This window comes from Vespa velutina, chromosome 18 (genome assembly GCF_912470025.1).
Source record: "Vespa velutina chromosome 18, iVesVel2.1, whole genome shotgun sequence".
NCBI classification, from domain to species: Eukaryota; Metazoa; Arthropoda; class Insecta; order Hymenoptera; family Vespidae; genus Vespa; species Vespa velutina.
In genome coordinates this window covers 486,944-501,185 of record NC_062205.1, presented here as the reverse complement: position 1 = coordinate 501,185, position 14,242 = coordinate 486,944, and the positions used below count along the sequence as shown (strand labels likewise).

Genomic DNA, 14,242 nt, shown 5'->3' with positions numbered 1-14,242 from the left:
TTTAGATAGATGTTAGATACTTAGATTGACAATAAATCATCTTATTACATAGTTTATTAATTAGTCAATTTTATATAATTACAATAAATAGACATTTATCGACTACATTTTGTCGCACTATATTTTCTGTTTAGCAACGCATATCGTTGCGTATTGCGGTTTTGTTTTAACCAATCGCAAGAGGTGGTGAGGATAGCAACAACCAATCAGCGTACCCTGTAACAGTCGATCACGGATGGTATAAAGAGCCACCGCGGCGCATCTTCGCGCATTATTCGTTGGGTGTTCGACGAAAGTTGTCGTTTAGTTGTTAGCTGAGGCTTCATTACTTGCTTTCGCCAACTATCGACCGACTAAGTCTGACGAATTCTTCTTAGATTTTTATCAACGAAAACTTTAAAATCTCAAAATGGTAAGTGTATAAAACCGTATCTAGTAATTTTTTATTTAATCGAAGAAGTTAGCTAATCGTGTCGCGTCATATTCTCGAAAAAATATTCGGTAGCCATTTTGTTATACTTGCCGGCCGGCACCGCCCTTTATCATTTTAATTAATTATTGACTTTTTATGATCTTTTGTTTTATTTTTCTAAGTTTTGTATTATTCAAAGAAATAAAATATCGTAAAAAGATTATCGTGTTATTTAAAAAATATAATCATTGTTCATTTACTATTATACATTATTTGTTGTATGCATTAATCGGAATATATTATTTTATAAAATATATTACTATAAGTATTATTGAGAATTAAAATATGTGTTTATAAAATTTTTCAAACATTTGCTATGAAATCCATTTTAGTATTTCCGCTTGGTGATGACTCATTCTTATGACGTCCATTGTGAATTCATCCATTTTTTTCAATGTTTCTACATCTTTTACGTTTTTATTATTTTTCATGAATATAATATAAATTTGCAACCATTAGTTTTCTATTTTGAATTATAATTTAATAATTCTATGATGATATAAAATATAATTTTCATCAAGGTCAAAAAGATGACTAAAGAAAGATGTAGAAGGTAGAAAAATAAAAATAATTAATAAGTAAATATAAGATCACAAGCATAGAGAATGGTTAATATCATAGTACTATTATAGGATCTAGAGTTTCTACAATCTTTAATGTTTCTTTAGCGTGAATGTATCTCAATCCACGTTGGACAAGCTGGAGTACAGATTGGTAATGCTTGCTGGGAGCTGTATTGCTTGGAACATGGCATTCAGCCCGATGGTCAAATGCCTTCCGATAAGACTATCGGAGGTGGCGATGACAGCTTTAATACTTTCTTCAGCGAAACTGGTGCAGGCAAACATGTACCACGAGCAGTTTTCATTGATTTGGAACCTACTGTTGTTGGTACGTATTAATCTAAAATCATTTTCTTTCTTTCTTGTTTCTTTTTTAGTTGTTATTTTATTTTTACCTAAATTTTATAAATTTTCTTCTTTAACTTGTATCGTTATCCAATTTTAGATGAAGTCCGCACAGGCACATACCGTCAGCTATTTCATCCAGAACAATTGATCACGGGCAAGGAGGATGCTGCTAATAATTATGCTCGGGGTCACTACACAATTGGCAAGGAAATCGTTGACCTCGTCCTAGACCGTATCCGAAAACTGGCAGATCAATGTACTGGATTACAAGGTTTCCTCATCTTCCATTCCTTTGGAGGTGGCACCGGCTCAGGATTCACATCTCTCTTGATGGAAAGATTATCAGTCGATTATGGAAAGAAGTCTAAATTAGAATTCGCTATTTATCCTGCTCCTCAAGTCTCTACCGCCGTGGTTGAACCATACAACTCCATCTTAACTACGCATACCACGCTCGAACATTCCGATTGTGCATTTATGGTTGATAACGAGGCTATTTATGATATCTGTCGTCGTAACCTGGACATCGAGAGACCTACATATACCAACTTGAATCGCTTGATCGGTCAAATTGTTTCTTCGATCACTGCCTCCTTACGATTCGATGGTGCGCTCAACGTCGATCTAACTGAATTCCAAACCAATTTAGTACCCTATCCAAGAATTCATTTCCCGCTGGTAACATACGCACCGGTTATTTCTGCGGAAAAGGCGTATCACGAACAACTCAGCGTCGCAGAAATTACAAACGCTTGCTTCGAGCCAGCCAATCAGATGGTAAAATGCGATCCACGACATGGAAAATACATGGCTTGCTGTATGTTATACAGAGGTGATGTTGTACCTAAGGATGTAAATGCCGCTATTGCCACTATCAAAACCAAACGTACGATTCAATTTGTTGATTGGTGTCCAACTGGATTCAAGGTTGGAATAAATTATCAGCCACCAACTGTCGTACCCGGTGGAGATTTGGCCAAGGTACAACGTGCGGTCTGTATGTTGTCCAACACGACGGCCATTGCCGAGGCATGGGCACGTCTCGATCATAAATTCGATCTTATGTATGCCAAGAGAGCATTCGTTCACTGGTACGTTGGTGAAGGTATGGAAGAAGGTGAATTCTCCGAAGCACGTGAGGATCTTGCAGCTCTCGAGAAGGATTACGAGGAAGTTGGTATGGATTCTGCGGAAGGTGAAGGAGAAGGTGCTGAAGAATATTAAATTCGTATCTAAAAGAAAAATTTTCGTTTGCTTATAGAGCGTACAGGTTTTTCCTTATGCATGTTCAATCCCACAGCATTTGATCGAAAGATACAAAAATAAAAGCAATTTAAAAAACAATGAATCATTTGTTTTTTTTTTTTTTTTTTTTCATTCCATTTATAATTAGTTTGGTTACAGGTAAAATATTCTCGTGCAAAAAGTATTTAATTTTAATCATTACGTTTTACCTTTAATTATATCAATTAATTATATCAGGTAATTAATATCAACGTAGGAAGTTAAATTATTACAGAAAAGAAAACAAAGGTATGTATTTTATTGATATTATATGAAATATTGTAGTTATAAATTTTATTTCAATAAGTTTTATTTACTTTGATGTATTTGACATAATTTATGCTAAGAACAGTTATTGTCACGTTGACACGACAAGAAGACTGTCTTGACATTGTCCTGAGTCATAATAGCAAGTTTTAGGGTATAAAAAGCAACTTTGTAAATAATTAGTTTTTCCAACTATTAGGCGATTATATTAAAAAATACAATTGTTCCATTGTAATGATTACAAAAGTTACGTATTTAACATGCTTACGACTTTACGTTTATTTCAATACTTTGATATTTCCATTAGAAAATTTGGTTATTCTAAATATGTTGTAACTATTTTTATTTTTTTATTTGCACCACAGAAAAATTGCATATTTTTAAAAATATTTTTTAATAATTACGAATGATAATGAGGTCGCAATCTATATTATTGCACTTGACTAACTTCTTTTTTATAATACTTAATTATTTTTTGCTATAATATACATCGAGTTGCTTTTAAGCATTGTCGCATCTTAAATTAATAATAAAAATTATTCGACGTGTCGATCGAAAACCAACATATACGATAATGATACTACATAACGATGGTGTTCGATCAAGATAAATGTCGTATTTCCATGAACGATATTGTAGACGAGCTAGGGTAAAAGTCTTGGATTGAATCTTCCCATGTGAAGTATCAAACCAGTGGGATTGTGACGTACGAAATATAAGAAGGGCCTGTCAAGTTTCAATCGCGATCTTTCCGATCTCATCATTACTTTCGCATTATCTGCATGTCGCTTTCTTCTTTTATCGGGCTTACTGAACATCGATTTCGAAGTATTTACTTCTAAGTAATTTAGGGGGTTAGATTGACCATCTATATCTAGAACCGTACTATTCGAATTTACAGAAGTTTTCTCATATAGACGAGCTCTTTTTATTGGGGTCGCTGGATACGTTTCCATGTGATGTCTTCCATTCGTTGGATTCTCATCGCCACACGTGCCGAACAAATTAATCTTAAAAAAAAAAAAAAAAAAAAAAAAAAAAAAAAAAAAACAGAAAGAAAAAGATACATTTGAGTATGTACAAAATCTATCTACATAGGAATAAAATAAAAACATTTAATGAAAGTGAAATCTAAAAGAAAGACAGATTAAATATAATAACAAAGTAAAGACGTAAAAGAGTCGTCTAGTTAAAAGAACAAATAGATTCGATAGATGAAAAAATAATTAATCCTAACCTGTAGTATGTCGGATAGATGTAAGTGATTTCCAATTCCATTGATGCCCTTTAAATCAGCTTGTTCGGTGAACAGTCTATCGAAACCCATTCTTCTAAGAGCTGCTGTTGCATTAACGACAGATCTATGAGTAAATTTAGGTATTTGAAGTTCTAAACTGTTCCTAGGAAGTAATATTTTCAAAAGCCTGTTCCAATTATTGTCACGAGAAGCACTTGCTATTAATCTTCTTTCAAGACGATCCAAAGTATCACCTGGGGCTATATGGCCTTGTTGTCCAGGCAGTAAGAACATTGTTGTAACGAGATTTTCGACTTTACCAAGAGCAACCGCAGTTGCATCCAAACTAGGTTCGTAACCTGCAAGTATATTCGATCGCCAGACTATAGCCGGTACAGGTATCAATTTTCTCTGTCTGATAGCTGGCGATACGGCAAAATATAATTCGCCATCTCTTCCTTCGGAACTTACGAAACTGGAATTGCAATTAGTTTGGAAAACGTTGGCTGATACAGCAGCTAAAGGAGATCGTAGAGGTACCGTGTTAGCCTTTATAAAGTCCTTTATCCTACCACCTGTTTGCTTTCTAACTAGTAAATTCGTTCGTCTTCGAACAATATCACCAATGGTAGCAAAGTTCACCTCGGCAACAAGACCTTCGTAAAACTGTTGGGCTTGTTCTTTGTAAAATGGCAAAGTTTTTCTGACTCTCGCTCTATCGACGAAAAGTTCACGAACGAAGGCAGCATTTGTGATCCCTTGTCCTCTCGTCAATCCCACCATATCGGTTACGTTTTGAAACACCAAATGTGGATTAAACGTGGCTACGTCGTCCAACTTAAGTAATTCGTTCATTTGATCGGAGGTCGTTCCTCGTGCTCCTAAAAATATCATTGCCAGTAGACTGACCATACCGAAGGGCGAAAGAACCAGGGATCTGTTTGTACTTAGGCCCTTATTAGCCGCCATCCAGAAATCGAAAGCTAAATTATTGCACATTTTCGAGAAGTTAACGATGTCGCTTTCAGTCTTCGTCACGGTAACATCCAAAGCGTTTACGCTTGCTGGAGAATCTAGCGGTATATTTTCATTCGATTTTATCTCCGATGTTAAAGCAGGTAAGCGTGCATCTGAGGTATGTGCCATATTCTGTACGATCTTTTGAGTCGTTGGATGGACGGTAGTTCTTTCGACGATCGATGATGCGACTACTTTATGAGGTATCAACAACCATTTTTCAGTTGTTTCTCTTTCCTCCGGATAACTTTCATTCATATTCTCATTGTAACTGGTTTTCGAAGTCGATTGCGAATCTAATGAGTTCTTCGTTGTCATTGATACAGACGGTGACAATAATTCCGACGACGATACTTCCTCAATAACACGCGGAGGTACAAAAATTGATTCATTACTTTCTACTTGTATCTTCGTATTGTCATTCGTATTATTATCCATTATCTCTGACGATGTTCCATTCGTATTATTACTTTTTGTATTTGTACTAATGTTAGCCATTACTTGGTCTATCATCCAATTTGATTCACTTATCGTTGTAATGTTCTCCATCATTTCTTCGATCGTTTTGTTTATCTGAACATGCAAATTCTGTGATGGATTTTTTGTAGTACTATTCGACATTGACTCCGTGTTTTCCGAAATCTTCGTTGTAATCACATTGTCTATAGATACGTTACTCGCTTCGGTTGAAGAAAAATCATTCGTAAAAGTGATATTCAATTTTACATAAGGATTAGAATACCTCTGCGTAGATGTATTTTCCTTTGAATCGGAATAACGAGATTCGTTTGCTTTTAACGATGCTTCCAATTCAAAGCCGGTATGATTTTTCAGCTCGTTGTCATGAATATTTAAAAAAGTTTCCGTGACGGATTGTTCACCGGCAATTAAAGTCGTCATGTGTTCTTGAACTACTACAGGCACTGTGTCTGAAGTCAATAAGGTGGTATACGTTCCTGTTGTGACATTTATGACCGTCTTATCAGTTCCAGTTTCTTGCTCCGCAGGTAATAACGTCGTTATTGAATTTAACGATTCAATGAGATCGTTCTGATGTCGTACAAACGAAGGTTCCTTATTCGTTATGTCGAGATTCAGGCTTAAAGTAGTCTTACTGTTTGAATAGCTTTCGGTAGTTTGTACGTTATGTGTAATTATATCGCTAATTGGTGTTGTATACGATGTTTCTATCTGTGAGCTCATAGTGGTATTCTTAATTCCTGCAATAGTCGTCCTCATATCATTGGTTTTTATCGAATTAGTAGTTTTATCCAGTTCATTAGATACAAACGATGTTGTTATCGTATGTTGACTCGTAGAAGATGAAGAACTATCTTCAACGGAATCTTCAATGTGATAATCAATAAAGTTTGCTTCATTGATGGGTAACACAGGTACCGAAGTTGTATTTGTTATTAAAGTTTCCTTCGTATCGTTCATTAGTTTTTTGACTACAGATTCTGTTGTTGTACTCGTAACATAGATATTTGATTCAGTAGAAGTATTACTTATTAAATCATTGATGAAGGTAATCTTGGTAGCCATAGTAGAATCAGGAATCATATTGGATAAGGTAGAAGGATCAACGGATGGACCATCGATCCGAACGAAATTAGTCTCCGTTATATAAGTAGATGTTAATGTCGAATTCATCGTGTTGTTTGCTACTGTAGGTTGTACAGTAGATATGTCATTTATTTTGGAAATTTCCGTTTCGACCAGAGATGACTGTTCTTCTATCGCGAGAGAGTCTTTCTCGTTCGTTTCGATTGATTCTAACTTATTCGTCAAACTATCAGGGTTTCCATCATACTTATCCGTATCAACGTCGGATGTTGAACTATCAGTAGGCTTAAAAATTGTTTCATGATTTAGAGTAATATTCTTCGTAACGATTACGGCAACAGGAAGGTCTGTCGTTTCTGAAAAGCTATCAGAATCTGTAATCGTACTAATGAATGTTCCTTCCGATGTATTATCAGATGAATTTACTGACAATGAAACATTGAAGTAATCATCAGGTGTTATCAATGTTGAAAAATCGATTCCTTTAGTCACATTCATCACCAAGTTGAATAATTGTGAAATATTTAATTGTTCATCGTTTGTTGATTTTGTCGGTAATAATGTCGATGTTGAAATTATTGAAGAAAGAATGGGAGGAGTTGTTACTTCTGATATTTCAGATATCGTTACGTTTCTATTGTCGAAAAATTGCGTGGTAATATTGCTCTTAGATAAATATTCATTCGATTCCGTTTGTGCATGCGTAATAACAGTTGGCGTGACCGTGTCGGTGATCGTGTCTCCAGATAACATCGTGACACTTTCAGATTGACTAATCTTGATATTTGTTCTTACAGTCGATGTTTCCAATGACATTGCTTCCGTTACTTTTTTCGTTATATCATTTTCAGTGGATGACAACACTTCGTTCGTTGCTTGGATAAATGAGTCGTTCACCGTTGATCCCACCAACATAGTTAAAATCGGTACATATTCCGTTACTCGGCTAATGCTCGACTCGTCAGAGGTCACGTTTTGTTCCAATTCGTCCCAAACCTTGACTGGAACCTTTTCGAATATCGTTGCATTATTCATCTCCTCCATTGGCAAGTGATCGATGTCAGAAAACTCAAGAGTGGGTTTTGTACTCGATGTTTGATACATCGAATTATCGATTGTCTCTAACTGATCGGTGAATGGTTTTCCTTCGGTAGTGATCACTGGTACTGGAATCATTGGTTTTTCAGTATATTTATCTGGAGATTTCGTTTCGCCGTAACTAATAATCGTCGAAAAATTATTCTCATTTATGATTGATGTTAATGGGAAGCTGCTAGTTGTTGAAGTGACACCGTTGACCAATTGTTCAGGTGTTTCTGGATTAGTTAACATCGGTGGTTTTAACGTAGACAATTGAGTTTCTCGATTCAACGAAGTTTCCGATATCTCTTGCATAAGTGAATCAGGTCTTGTAATTTCTACGTAATTAGGTTCTTCCGATGTAGGATCAGTTTCGATATCGCTATTGGTCAGAATACCAGGTAAAATGCTACTCCATTCGGCATTTGCGTATTCTGGAATAGTTGATAACGAACCAGCCATAGTCGATGGTTTATCCAATGCACTTTTTAATACATTTTGCACCTTTTCAACTACATCCATCACCTGCGAATCAAGAAAAATTAGAAAAGTAACCATTTCAATAATGTCATCTTTGGTGATCGTCTATATTAAATTTTTAACTTGGATGATATTAGAATAAGATAATTTTTTTTTATGTGTATCATAATATTTAAAAAATTAAAAAATTAGATAATGTCGTTTTTCAGTGTAAATATATCAACAAGATCATCTTACCTTCTTTTCTCCATTCAACAGATCACCAGATTTATGAGGATCATATATCTCCATCGCAACGTGTCCGCCGTTTCCACTTGCGATTAGAGTCTGTATCTCACGTAAACTCATTTGCTTCGTGATCATGTTCCCCTGATCGTTGTACGTGTAGAATAGAAATTTGTCTGGTTTCAACAGCTCTGCTGGCGAAGGTGGCAAATCTCGTCTTATTGGATTCTTGTTCTCGTCCCTCTTGTAATCCACGTTTTTCGAAGCGTTACTAAAAATTTTACGGATATTCTAGTCGTTATGAATTGTTTCATATTCAAATTCTATTAGAAGCAACTAAATAATTAATTAATTAATTATATTAATTATTATTATAATTTTAGTCATAAAATTAAATGGAATTTCGTAAATCATTTTGCTGACCTACGCTCATCCCATAATTTTTCAGTGTCATTTAATCCATCGGCCGTGACCTTTGTCAGCGACGAAGCCTTGCTCGATGAAAAAACGCTTGTCAAGAGAATGACAAGTACTGTTAAAGCTTGCCTCCCTTGACAAGTACGAAAGTTTCTAGTAACCTATAAAAAAAAGAAAAGAAAAAAGGCCTCATTTTTGAACCAGACAGAGTTCGTAATGCGACTTTCGATGGGTCGAATTTACTTCGAGATCATTGAAGAAAAAACCGCGCAAATTTGATGTAGACATTCGAAGGTTTTATCGAATGTGAACATGAACAAGACGTTTTATCATACACACCTATCGTTTTCAATTTTGTTACTAATACTTTGTGCGAAAACTTACAGACATATCGATCGTATATCGACTGGTTTCTTTCTTGATGAAATACATGATGTGCTTTGCGAATTTCGAGAAATTAGTTAACTAAGTGCGATTCAAGTTTATGAATGATTCTTTTTACTATTATTTCCGGCGAAATATAGACGAACGTTATTCTTGTCGAAATAACGCAGAAGGGATGTTATTTAGCCTCATCGTTGCTACGAATTTTGATTCTTTGTTTTTTTCCTTGGTCTATTCGTTTTCCGCTTCTCTTTCTCGCACACACGCACTCTCAACAGACTTTCTCTCTCTTTTTCTGTCTCTCTCTCTCTCTCTCTCTCTTTCTTTCTCTTGTTATTTTTCTCTTTTTATCCCTCTGCCTCTGACTCTCTCGTTCTTACTGTCCTATCCTTTCTTTCTTTATTTATTTTCTTTTCTTCTTTTCTCTTTTTACTTCCCTCCCACCACCCTTTCTTTCTTCAAATTATCCTCTCCGGTTACGTTATATACGTCCGTGTATCCTAATCCTTTCGAACGACTTTCCACGACGCCCGTGAGGCCTCCTAAGGAACTGCAACCGAGACGAACGATCTTGCGGTTGACCTTGCCGCAACGACTAAGGATAGTGACCTTACCGAAGACGCTTATATTCCTGCTACTACTCGTCCTCTTCTCCTGTTTCTCTCCTCCTTCTTACCCCTCCTTTTCCTACTACTTACCATGACTGCTCTCCTCTTTCTCTCTTTCAATTTTTCCCCTACCTTCGAAGACGTCCCGCTTCTCTCCTCCTGTTCGTTCCCTCGACTCCTTCCTTTTCTCTCTCTCTCTCTCTCTCTCTCTCTCTCTCTCTCTCTCTCTCCTCTCCTTTTGAACATGACTTCGAAGAAGATCGGCGGTATATGATTTGTACGCTTTTTCTTTTTCCTCTATCTCTCTCTCTCTATCTCTTTCTTTCTCTCTTTCCTTTTCTTTTCATTCCATCTTCGCCTCTCATTTTCTTTTTTTTTCGCTCTTATTTCTATGCCCTATGTTATTCCGTACGTTTCTTTTTACTTTTTGAACGATTTGAGCGATTTGAAACACGTCGAATGACGATTTTCTTTTCGTTCCTTCGAATCGATTCGAGCGTGTCAGCTAATAGATCTCTCTCTTTCTCTCTCTTTCTCTCTATCTGTTTCCCTTTCTGTCTCCCTTTCTGTCGGTCTCTCTCTCTCACTCTCTCTCTCTTTCACTCTCTCTCTCTCTCTCTCTCTTTCTCTCTTTCTCTCTCTCTCTCTATTTTCTCTTTCTCTGATAATTCTCTATTTAATCTCACAAAGTCAGAATCCCGGATGAGGATTTTTTAGAATTGCATTGCACTATCTTGAGCTAAATATACGAGTGTATATAATAAACAAACAAGCTAAATATACATACATACACTCTTATAATTAGAAAGGATTATTAGTATATTTATTAGATAGATATGTATCTATCTATGATCAAATTCGTAGAATACAAAAGGACAGATACGGTAAGATATACGTTTGAAATGTGTCCGTGCTATATTCCTTTATATATTGAGAGCGCGTATTCTATCGATGCACGGGTTTTAAGACGGCGTACGTCGTAATCCAGGCCGATGATTATACCAACGATTAACGGTACACATTGGCTGACCGGTTGCGAGTCACTTGACTTCGAGACTACGATCGTAGCTAACATTCCAAATTCGTGACCACCACACTGTCGATAGTAAGTCGGGACGCTCATATTGCACATAGACCGAACGTATTCGTTCAACCACACGTTTGAGGATTTTCATATATCTGTATTACGTCCCGTACGCTGATCGCAGTTTGTATCCCGTGTGTCATTCTAAAAGAAAAGAGAATAGATGCTTTTTTCCCTCAATACACGAAGAAAAGTATTTTTTTTATATTGTTTTTTTTTTTATGTTTAAACGTGATTTATCACGCAAGAAACAAATCGGATTTTATTTTACTGCACGAAAAATTCCTTTCTTTTTTTTTTTAGATTATTCCATTGTTGGTGGACCGATTGAAAATTTTTTTATCCGTTATTAAAATGATTCAAAGAGAGCTCTAAGATGGTTGTAGTAAATTTTTGTCAACTCTTTTTTCTTGCCCTCCTCCCCGAAGTTTTCAAGGTCATCCTTAGTTTTTTTTTATACATAAATCTTATAATTTTGTTTACACCTATCTTTTAACGAATATTGAGACGAATTCAGCAAGTATCGTTACACATATATATATGTTTTTCCATCTGAAATTACAACAAATATTCTAATTGAAAGAATTTAATGTGAAATATCGCATGCTACGTTGTTGTATACTTTTCAGAGTTGTTGATAAATCAGTATTTAGTTGTTATTCATTTGATCTTTCGCAATAATGTTGGTAAACATTTCTTTCTGCACATTTAATCTACATCTAATAATATCGGAAGAAGTGTTTCTCTGTTAGATTTGTTTTTATGGGATACATTTAAAGTAAATATTTATGATAAAATTCCAATAATGGCGGAGAATTGTAAATGCATGTTTAGTATCGATGCAAATGCCATAGAAAGAATTAAACAGTCTTTTATTTTATTTATTTACCGTCTACGCAATTTTATTGCAACTGACGAAACACAATTTTTAACATCGTTTTAATTAAGGTAAAGGATATTCTTTTAATGTTTCTTCGATTTAAATGTAAAAAAAATATATATTTTTTTTTATTTATGATACTTGCCGAATTCATCTCACTATTCGTTAAAAGATAGATGTAAAAAAATATTATAAATTTATCTATAAGAAACTGAAAGTGATCTTGAAAACTTCGAAAAATGAGTTGACAAAACAAATTTATTATAATCATATTTAAGCTCTCTTTGATTGACGTTTAATTCAATCGGATAAATCAGCTGATACTCCTTTTTTCAGGTAAATCGTGATTGAAATATAAATATTTAATTTATAAATATTTCAATCTAATTGAGGATTTTTCAAATCCACTTCTTGGTGATAATATTAACAATTGATATGGATAATAATTATCATGAATTGATTTTGGGAACTATTAATCAGGATTTGGATCTGGTCGGGAAAGGAATATTCGATTTTCTTGAGATAAAAATTATATTTCGAATATAGTAAAATATATTTATTCTAACAAATTATTCTTATACAGGCTGTTTCAAGAGCACAAAATATTAAAATTAAATCAACAAGGACTTCAATATCGATGAAAAATGTAGAACAAGTTCAGAATTATAACTACTTCAATAAAGGAAAAGCTTTAAGTATCCTTATAGAGCAGGACGAGGACGATGAACTAGATGTCAAAGTCGAAAAAGATTTCAATGACCTATTTTGGAGGGAAAGTTTTTTTATCAATGGAAGTAATTACAACGGTACTTGGGACGCAGTCAGCATGGCAGGAATTGGAAGATACATTTTACCGAATGGTTAATAAATAAATAAAGTATTTCTCTTTTTAATAATATTTAATTTTTCGTGTCAATATTTATAAGGTGACATTTATCAAGCAAAACGATATCTATACAAAAGTGTATACTATTTTTTTTTAAGCAACGGAAATGGGATATTTTCAAACTTATTTTATATTTTAAAATCAATCTAAATTTCATTAATAATTTTATTAATAAATTTCATTAATAAATTTCATTAAAAATTTATCTTTACAATCTTTGCGGACACATTATAAATCTTATAAATGTATTAAAAAAAAAATAAAAAAATATGCAGGAACCGTCTTTGAGGGTGAATTTCGCGATGACAAATTTCACGGAAACGGAACCATGTCCTGGCCATGCGGACAGAGTATAGATGGGGTCTGGATATCTGGCAAGCTGAAAACTAAGCGGTACAGATTCAAGGATGGTTTGATATTCGCTGAAGATGGCTGGGAATATTGTCAATTTCCTGATAGACGGTTGGCGTAACACGTTTCTATAATTTACAGTAACCCTGATATTATCGTCAAAGTTTCTAATTTTTCTCGTGCAGATTTTATGCTTGTATCACGACTGGCTTGAGACCTGCGAGAATAACGCTAAAAACCAATTGTCAACCAGCCAAAATAATTCCTCTCTTTTGTTACGATGTGGGTTACGGTATATATTATCCGAATACTCATTGTATCATGTCATATGATTCAACAAAGGTACAAATATCATCATCGGTCATTTTTCTATTTCTTCGTTGAATCAGCAAACAAAAAACTTTTCTGCGCGAATTTGTTCTATTCCATTTATTCCAAATTTACCAAATGTATGGAACATTTTGAAGATAATCGAAATACCAACTAAAACGAAAGTCGAGTGGATTATAAGCAATTGTCGGAAAGGCTATGATGAACCTACACATTATCAGCCATGGTTAAATGAAAATTGGTCAAAAAAAACGAGGCAAGAATTAAATATAAAATATTGCTTACCCTTATCAAACGATTCACCGCAAGGATGGTGGAAAAGGTATAATCGTAATTATTCTATAATAGTAAATTTCTTTATATTGAATTAAGATTTCACCATTACCACACGGTAAAACTATATATAGTCTTGAAATATATTAGAAATTCAATAGAAAATCGAATATATATAAACTTGTTTATAAAATCGTACTAATATATATATATATTATATATATATAATTATTCTCTACATATTCCCGAAATAAACAAGATTGTCGATTTTCGAGCAAGATACTAGCGTATATCAGAAACCTGACGAGTTCCTTTACAAACATTGTTATTTGAATCGAAGAAGAAAAAAGATATGTAAAAATAGCGACGAAGGAAATCACTGCAATTAAAATCTTTCGTTATGTTTTGTTTTTATAATATATAACTATATCTATAAAAAAATATGTATGGAAAAAAAAACAATAAATATCCATCGATACGATCACCTTGC

The 14,242-nt window shown here is 34.4% G+C and overlaps 3 protein-coding genes across 8 annotated transcripts; 2 read left to right on the top strand and 1 right to left on the bottom strand.

Moving 5' to 3' along the window:
• Nucleotides 1-1,128: 1,128 nt before the first annotated feature.
• Nucleotides 1,129-2,731, top strand: LOC124955467 (tubulin alpha-1 chain-like). Its single transcript, XM_047509954.1, is given in 2 exon segments — nucleotides 1,129-1,363; nucleotides 1,481-2,731. Coding segments are annotated over 2 exon segments (1,362 nt in total). The 3' UTR covers nucleotides 2,608-2,731.
• Nucleotides 2,732-3,378: 647 nt separating this feature from the next.
• On the bottom strand, nucleotides 3,379-10,965 carry LOC124955459 (mucin-3A-like). 2 transcript variants are annotated; one of them, XM_047509924.1, is made up of 5 exons: nucleotides 9,341-10,962; nucleotides 8,963-9,117; nucleotides 8,552-8,810; nucleotides 4,172-8,359; nucleotides 3,379-3,944 (listed from the first exon to the last, which is right to left on the bottom strand). In XM_047509924.1, exons 1-5 carry the CDS (start codon nucleotides 9,386-9,388, stop codon nucleotides 3,579-3,581), a joined length of 5,016 nt encoding a protein of 1,671 aa, XP_047365880.1. In that variant the 5' UTR covers nucleotides 9,389-10,962; the 3' UTR covers nucleotides 3,379-3,578. The 2 variants fall into 2 exon arrangements, with proteins under 2 accessions (XP_047365880.1, XP_047365881.1); XM_047509925.1 differs by lacking the exon at nucleotides 8,963-9,117 and having other exon boundaries at nucleotides 9,341-10,965.
• Nucleotides 9,671-14,227, top strand: LOC124955471 (MORN repeat-containing protein 5-like). 5 transcript variants are annotated; one of them, XM_047509962.1, is made up of 6 exons: nucleotides 9,671-10,832; nucleotides 12,249-12,404; nucleotides 12,496-12,772; nucleotides 13,074-13,260; nucleotides 13,335-13,491; nucleotides 13,617-14,227. In XM_047509962.1, exons 2-6 carry the CDS (start codon nucleotides 12,348-12,350, stop codon nucleotides 13,848-13,850), a joined length of 912 nt encoding a protein of 303 aa, XP_047365918.1. In that variant the 5' UTR covers nucleotides 9,671-10,832; nucleotides 12,249-12,347; the 3' UTR covers nucleotides 13,851-14,227. The 5 variants fall into 5 exon arrangements, with proteins under 5 accessions (XP_047365918.1, XP_047365917.1, XP_047365916.1 ...); XM_047509961.1 differs by having other exon boundaries at nucleotides 11,336-12,404; XM_047509960.1 differs by having other exon boundaries at nucleotides 9,671-11,225; nucleotides 11,336-12,404.
• The last annotated feature ends 15 nt before the right edge of the window (nucleotides 14,228-14,242 follow it).